General features: G+C 32.6%; 2 protein-coding genes across 3 annotated transcripts in view; one reads left to right on the top strand and one right to left on the bottom strand.

Moving 5' to 3' along the window:
• LOC115238226 overlaps positions 1-8,380 on the bottom strand; it is a 40,762-nt gene that overhangs the window by 18,036 nt on the left and 14,346 nt on the right. Inside the window, exon 3 of one of the 2 annotated variants that reach the window (XR_003884468.1) lies at positions 3,310-3,393. Coding sequence is in view for 1 of the 2 variants with exons in the window: in XM_029811848.1 (XP_029667708.1) it covers positions 3,390-3,393 (4 nt within the window). In the remaining variant the exon portion in view is untranslated. Of the gene's footprint in view, positions 1-3,182; positions 3,394-8,380 lie in introns of those variants that run through there. The other variant, XM_029811848.1, reaches the window with a different exon arrangement.
• LOC115238225 (E3 ubiquitin-protein ligase MYLIP) overlaps positions 1-8,380 on the top strand; it is a 141,629-nt gene that overhangs the window by 121,321 nt on the left and 11,928 nt on the right. The gene's annotated exons all lie outside the window — the stretch shown is intronic.

Genomic DNA, 8,380 nt, shown 5'->3' with positions numbered 1-8,380 from the left:
TATTATAAAAAAAAAAAAAAAATCTATGAAATAAAACACGTTCAAAAAAATAGCCCCCTCAATGGAGAAAAAAAAAAAAAAAAAAAAAAAAAAAAACAATAACGCATAGGGCAAGAAACAGCCGTTTTTTATTGTGTGTACATCGGCGGAAAAAATATGTCTCTAAAATTACGTTCACCACCGTTCAGCATCATTTGCGATGGAAAAAAAGTCACGGGTGTAACATGTGCTACATGCGTTATAAATAATAAGTTTTATTTCTTTAAATCGCATAAATATGACAGTTTACATGTCCAAGAAAGTCAAGACATTGAGAAGCACATTAGAGTTATCTAAAAATTCCGGAAGAGAAACGATCGAAATTCGCGGTTGGTATCGTATATATAGGAATTGTTTTGATTATTATTATTATTATTTTATTTTATATTATTTTTCTTGTAAATTTTTTTGGTAACATTTGTATATTTGAGTGAATTTTTTTTCTCTCGAAAATATATAATATTCACAATAATATTTATTATGATAGCATTAATACAAGCATACAAGCGTAATATATATGTATTCAATGTGATTGTGCTCAGTAAATTGGATTTGACAAGAGCAGAATAAAGAAATAATTGATCAAACGGGCTATACTCAACAACCCATATTTATAATCGACCATTAATTGATTTATAAGCATAACTTTTATAACTTTACAAACCTTTGACAACCTACGTTAATTCTTCACAACAATTGATTATAGTTTCGTACAACATAAATTGAATAAAAATCCACAATTGATTACGCTTTCATGACAAGATTGAAAATAAAAAGTTGAAAAAATAAGAATTATTTTCAGTTGTAAATAGTATTTTAAAATACGAAAGAATATTATGCTTAATATATATATATTTATGCGGCTATTAATTAAGTGGTCATTGAAATGTTAGGAATGTAAGTTGTAAAAAGCAACAAAATCGTGGATCTCTCGTTCGTTGTGCGAGTGTTTTACAACGAGCTTTTCCACCAATTGTGAAAGTTCAGTTTTTTCAGTCCGGTTTTTCTTTTGTCAGCGACTCCGACCCGATTCCCTTCGCTGAGTACGAAGCAAAACTCGCCACCGATTTTTCAAAAAAACATAAATGAGGAAAAGGGAGGTCAGAAAGCGAATAACATGCGTCGAAAACGCGTGGACCAATAAAAATAAATTCGCGACATAAAGAACATATATTTAGGTAAAAATAATCGCACGCAGTATCGAAATGATGGATTGGAAAAATTTTCCCGGAAAACAGATAGATGTGCGATAGAAAGAACGAAATCAAAAGAGTGAAAGAATGATAAAAAGAAGAGAAGAAGGAATGATACATGTCATATATATACGCGTGCGTTAAGGAAACGAAATTACATGGCAATATAACATAAGACGTAATTGTGACGATAAGAAAACAAGAAATGGATTTTGAGAGAGAAGAGAATTGCTTTAAGAATATAAATCAAAATTTATCACAATGTAAAAAAGCGTTGTCATAAAATTTTTCCTATCGATAATACCATTGATGCTTAACAACGTCGGAATATTTCGTCGCTGGCAAGAAATGTTATCTCCTTTCAATTCTATCGTGGAAATTTGTTAAAGATAAATATTCGCGAAGATTTACTCATGTTGGAAAACAATAAAGAAGAGAATTTAATCATTACTTAATTAATAAAATACCTCGATGGATTTTGCGCAGCAAACAAACCATTAAATTTCAATTCGTATATTAAAAGCACTATATTAATCATTATGAGAAGAAAATTTCTTAATCCTTACGAAAATTTTTGATTAAATTATAATATTCTCTAATTCTGCACATTTTCATTAAAAATAAATAAATACACACACTCTCTCTCTCTCTCTCTCTCTCTCTCTCTTTCTTTCTCTTTCCCCTAATTGTATCATTTCCTCAGTTTCTGTAATTAAATTTATTACGATCATGAAATATATAATGACTCTCGCATTCTTTTATAATTACATGTGTAACTCATATTGTAAATTTCTTGCTGAGGGCCATATGTTTTCCTAATCAATTTGATTACACGTCAACTTGCCTCCGATTTATTAGGAAGAAAACATAGAGCTTGGTTCACGCGTTAATGCATTTACGACGGCGTGCTGCGCGACTGTGCGATGGGGGGTACATTTCCGAGTATCATCCTGCTCGGAAGATATTTGTCTCTGGCTGTGTACGAAAGGTGTTGAAACTCGCAAGCAACCGGGCAGGTTCATTAGCGAAGGATGGTATAATTCAGAGCTTAGCCGTTTGTGTAAATCAATCTTGCCGGGTAGTAGAGTAAAAACTCAAACATGTGTCGCACGCACGACAAGGAATTAAACAAAGTGTATTATATTATCATGAGATAATTTTTTAAATATACTTTAGTTTAATTTGGTGAATGTATCAGTATATATTGTATGTTAATTGGCCATGCGTTGTGTTTAAATTTATTATTTCACATTTGCCGAAACTAAACTTTCAAATGCCGGAATTATTCCAAATTTGTATAAATTTTGACAAGGATATACACGTAATATGTATAGTAATGATAAAATAAAATTGCGAAAGAGAAAGCTAAAATATCCGTTACTGCGCTAGCAATCGGGTAGAAAGCGCTTTGCATGTCATCGAAATAAATTTACATATATTTATTTATAACTCGAGCATTATTTAATCATCGTTCAAGATTCTACAAAGATGCCGCATCGATTACGCGACATTAAACTTAAAGCAAATAACATTTTCGTCTCGCTTTTGAAACTTTATTTTGCCGGGGTTCGCAGACTTTCTCTTTCTCTCTCCCTCTGCGACAGCTGCTTTTGTATAACTTTCAAGAGTTTGGTGGTAAAGTATCGATTGTTTTCGAACACGCGGGTTACATGGCGCGCACTTCATCACACTATATCGTTTTCGTGGTGAACGACTTCACGGGCGAGGAACAAAAATAGTAAGACCGTTAACCGTTGGGAATGGGTTACCATGTCTCTCTACCAAAAATATATATTCAAAGAGATTTCGTATATTAATTTTCACTAATTTTTTATATGAAGTATTAAATATATTCAAATTTTGTTCCTCTTGTTCTTTTTTTAATTCCTTTTTTATGTTGATTTTTTTTTAACGTGCTTACTAGAAGATATAGATTAAATTCGAAATATGCGCGAACCAAGAATAGCCACCGTATTAACTCATTTGGTACGAAGAGAGATTCGAGTCGTGCTTTGAGTTGAATGAAGAGAAGATGTAAAATACTAGTTATGGTAATAGTAATGGTTTGTAAACTTACAGCTTGATGAACTGAATCCGTAAAGGTATTAACTGTCTTCGTGTCATCGCTCCGTTTCTCGTTGGTTCGCCCCTTGTCACTTATCTGAAAATTTAATTCTGTTAGTTAGATTATAAGCAAAAAGATGTATTTACAATCATTACAATAAAATATGAAGAAAAAAATGATATATGATGAAATATCAACAAGAAAGTAGATTTTATTTTTTTTCAATAAAATTTTTAAAAACTTTTATTGTTTAACAAAAATTTAATACTGCAGAGAAAATTATTTAATACTAATTTTTAATACTGTAAAGATTGCATGTTACAGGAACAAATATTTCGAGAAAATGTTTCAAGTTGATTTACTATTTGATATTTATAAACGATATATAAAAGATATTGTATAAAATTAATCTTTTTCTATATGAAATAGAGTCATTCCTAAATTATATTTGTTTTATAATGTGTGTACAAAATAAAAATGTGCTAGGGAACAAAATTATGATTGCGCTATTTATTCGAGTTTCGATCTCTATTGGAAGCGTATAGTGTTACTACTAGTTAGTATTACTAACACTGCGATTCTCGATTGATATTGTCACCGAGATAAAAACATGCTTTCATAGATCTTCTTACGTGCTTCGTGTGCCTCTGGTGGTTTAATCACCTGCTAGTGCCGAAAATATCGGCAAGCACAACGATCGACTGTGAAGTATGTGCGTATATACTTGTAATTTATCACCGTTCACGTTTTACCGGTGACTGTATCGTTTCCTCGCGCGCTTCCAACTTCGTCCAATTTCAAGATGCAGAATATCAATTTCGCGACGGCATTGTTATCCGTTGTAGTCGTTTACGATCTTGGGAAATCGGCAAAAATCGAGCGGAAGTGTCTTGTAAAACGCTGATCTAATTTATAGCGGATCTGATTTACAATCTGAGAGGCGCTCGTAAAAGCTTAGTCAGAATTTTACGCGCGCGCTCTTACCGTGAAAGAATCAACTTTTGATATTAAGGATAACCCTCGAGCAAGCTACTAGAGAGAGGGCGAGCTTCACTCAAGTTTTTCTCAAATGCTTTTAAAATACCGCGAAGCTAATTACGAGCGATCTCGAGCATGGCAGACCCATTAAACACTTGTATTTTGCCTCGGTAATTTGTGTTAAAAATTTTTTACTTGCCGAGAAAAAGAGAGAGAGAATAATATACTTGATATTTTTTCTCGTTTCTTCTTACGTCATATTCCTAAAAGAACTCGGAGACAATTGCTTATGAAAGCGAGGACGAAGAAAGCGAAATAAGAGAACGATCGACTTGTGCATCGGAGAGTGAATTGCCAGCTCGCATCGTCTTTGAGAGAGATTAGCTTCAAAGGAAGCTTATGAGAAAGGATATAATTAGTTTCTAGGTTAATTAGTTATATAGAAATATTTTTAGTAGCATTAATGTGGCACAAGAATTTATCTTAAGCCAATTGTTATGTTTAGCATTGTTATGAATAAATGTAAAGATGACTTTCGTGTTTCTATTATTAGAAATTATATTTTACAATATAATCTAAGAGCAATTCTTTCTCTTTTAGAAATAATAACAAAATGATTTAATAAGTTAGTTAACATAGATATTCAAACAAATACATAAAAACAAAAAAAAAAGAACAAAAAGAAAACTGGATACAAATAACAAGGTTTGCTCATAATTATATAATTAATTTTCTGATTTTATTAATTCTTAATTCTCTAATTATGAAATATAGACATCTTGCTATAAGAATTAGTTTACGATATCCTGCAAATTATTTTCTTCTAATTGGCTTATTGTCCTAATTAATATCGCTAGTTTGGCCATAGTTAGAATAACGAGAGGGCAGTTATTGAATTCGAAGCTAATTTAAAGTGACCACAAACCTGCCCAACACAGAAGTTTTTAAAATCATCAACTTGAAAACTCATCTTTGATTCTGCATCTGACGCAAGGGAGAGAAAGGAGACAACGGGGAGGAGACGGAAAAAATATACAGCGCAGTCAGATGTCAGCTGAGCTGTATTTCGGTTTTCGCCGAAACTGGCGTGGAAACTACAGTTGAAGAAGACGACTAAAAAGGAGGAAATGTGAAAATAGAGGAAGAACAGGGGCGCACATCGCTATAATGGAAAACAGGGCATTCGCTCTCGAGATTTTGTTCACTGTGGGCTGTCTGGCTCGCTGGCGTTGTAATCCGACGGCATTACAGCCTCCCGCGACGAAGCATGGCCTCTCTCTTTCCTTCTACCTCTTTTTGAACCGCATTATATCGCGGAAAAGTAGTTCTTGAGAAATGTAGCTGCACTAAAGTTTTTCCGGAACGTGCCGTTGAGATTAAGGGGATTTCCTTTAATTGCTCATGAAAGGATCCCGAGTGTAATAGCCGCGCAGCTACATAATTCCATGGCAATGTAAGCGTAGATGGGCGGAAGGAGGAAATTGTGTAGAATAAACGACGATATAATGAGTCGCATGGTCACTGCAACTGTGTCCTTTATGCTACAAATTAATGTTTTTCCACGTTGCAGATAAATGTAACAAAATTGTATTACGTTTCTATTTGCGCGAAAACACACTTGTTTTTCTGTGTGATATTGTAATGTAATCACATTATAATGTAAGAACGCTGTAACGGTAAACCTTATGAGGCCTTATTCAAGAGTAAACTGTTGCAATATGATCGCATTATGACACATTCGCGATAAAACATGAACATTAATTCAAAAACCCGATCCTTTTTTTTATTTTATAAATGCTAAAACAATGCTTAAATCTTAAATAATATTAAGATGCGAATAATTTATGAATTGAAATTTTGATATATACAGCAATGTGTATATTTTAATCTAATTTCTAAAAGAGAATACAAAGAGTATTCTTAGAATATATATATATATATATATATATATATATATATATATATATACAACGGAGATCTTTTAAAAGTTTCATGTCATGTTGTGATACAATGAAGAAAAAAAGGAAGACGTATATAAGTCGAAATTGAAACCTGTTGAACATCGAATAAATTAAGGTGCACATTTTTCTTCTTTGTAGTAGATGCTATTAACTGAAATAATAAACTAAATATTGCATTGGAATTTGCAATTACCGAAATACTTCAAGCAAATAATTGTAATTTTGTAAAATTACAAATATTATTTTACAAAAAGTCGACATTATAATAATTGTGGCTTGTTGAGTATGAGTATAAGATCACATATATGTTAAATCATTAAAAATATTAAGAAAATATGATTTATAGATAATTTATACCAATTCTCATTTTGTTATATTTATTGAAAAATATTGTGTATTGTTATATATTTTACAAGCTGTATAAGAAATAATTAATAATTATTGTTTAATAGTGATTTCAATTATTTTTTTTTTTTTCGTCATGTCATATGATTGCTTATTTTATAAAATGCATATATATTTTTTTAATTTTCTTAATTATCCTGTAATTTTAGCCTTCCAATAAGAAATTTAAGTTTCGCGATCAATGTTATTGACTTATCTACAGGGACAATAAGGAAGATAGCTCTTGCTGAAAATAGCTCTTACTATTCTTGATCATAGAATTTATCGCGTTTTAATATCTTTTAATAGTCGTCTCTTACGATGACAGTGAATGACCGAAATTCCGAGTTTGTGAAAACTTGTGCAGTAAAATCAAACGATCTCGCATTTCTCTGGTATCGGGGTTGAATAGTCCACCTGCTTAACTCTACCGAATGTTCCGATCTGTGGTGTGAGATGTTACTATCACGGCCGAATTAAGCGGGAGCAATAACAATTTCCGTTTCCGTAATTCCGGAGATGTTTGCAAAATTAGAGATTTAAATCGAGCGTAACATGACAATAAGAAATCAAATAACATATACTGTGCATTTTAGCCACATATCTAGTTTTATATTACAGAATGAAGTTACATACAAGAGATAGACTTTTTTATAGATTGTTATTGCGTAAAAATGTAATTCAGAGAAAAGAATTGTTTAAGGAGAATGTAAAAAATTTCACTTGTATCTCTATTAATTACTTAATAGATACAACTATTAACTACACACACAATTTAATTACTTTGTGTCTGAAATCTCTGTCAAACATTCAATTATTTTTTTTTCGGGATATTTTTTACACGGTTTATCTTATTACGTAGTCTATGATCTAGTTCGTAGAATACACAAATCTGAAATTAAATAAACTCGAAACCACTACGCTTACCGTAATATAAAGTCCTACATCGTACAAGTCTGTTATTGCGTTTGCGAGCTTTTTGTAGCTGTAGTCGAGGAAGATCGAAATTGCGTGTAAGCTCTTAACACGCAGATGCTCATTCTGGCTAAACTCGCGTCAGATAGAATAAATAAATGGATCCGACAGCGGGGAAGACCAAGTGCCAAGTACACGAAAAGCGCTTCAAGTTCTACGGGTAAAAGCCGAATTCGCGATGCAGTTTCGGAGCTTAATTTTGTCGGATAGTTTCGAGTTTCGACCACCAGGATTCGACGACGACGTTTGCACCGTCGCCAGTCGACGGACTTTATGAATAAACGTCAGTGAGTGGTTATAGACAGCCTCCTTTACTTCCGCTTCCTTCTCCTCCTTCTCTCCAGCAACGCATTCGCTATTCGAAATTTCAGCGCGATGTTAGCAAACCAACAGAATCCGAATACTCGCCGCTGAGCTAACTCGTCTTCAGTCAAGTACACCGGAAGTAATTCGTTGGATAGATCCGGTTGGATTTCCGAAAGGAATCCCCTTCGACTTGAAGCTACCGTCTCTTACAACGAAAGGATTTTTCGATTTCGTTTATAGCTGACATTGATATCCCATGATATCCAAGATCTTTCATCGTTCCGAAACAATTGTCATTGTCAATCGAGAAACAATATATGAGAATACGAAACGAGAATACTTTATTGTTAAAATAAATTTGAATGATAAAGATGAATACATAAATAAATTTACTAGCTCGCTATATTTTTGACTATTTGTGATATTTCGGTAAAAATCAAATTAAATCGATACAATAATTTTTCTCTTCCTCTCTCTTT

Source organism: Formica exsecta, unplaced genomic scaffold, assembly GCF_003651465.1.
Source record: "Formica exsecta isolate Colony F162 unplaced genomic scaffold, ASM365146v1 scaffold33, whole genome shotgun sequence".
Taxonomy (NCBI): domain Eukaryota; kingdom Metazoa; phylum Arthropoda; class Insecta; order Hymenoptera; family Formicidae; genus Formica; species Formica exsecta.
This window is presented reverse-complemented; position numbering and strand designations above follow the sequence as displayed.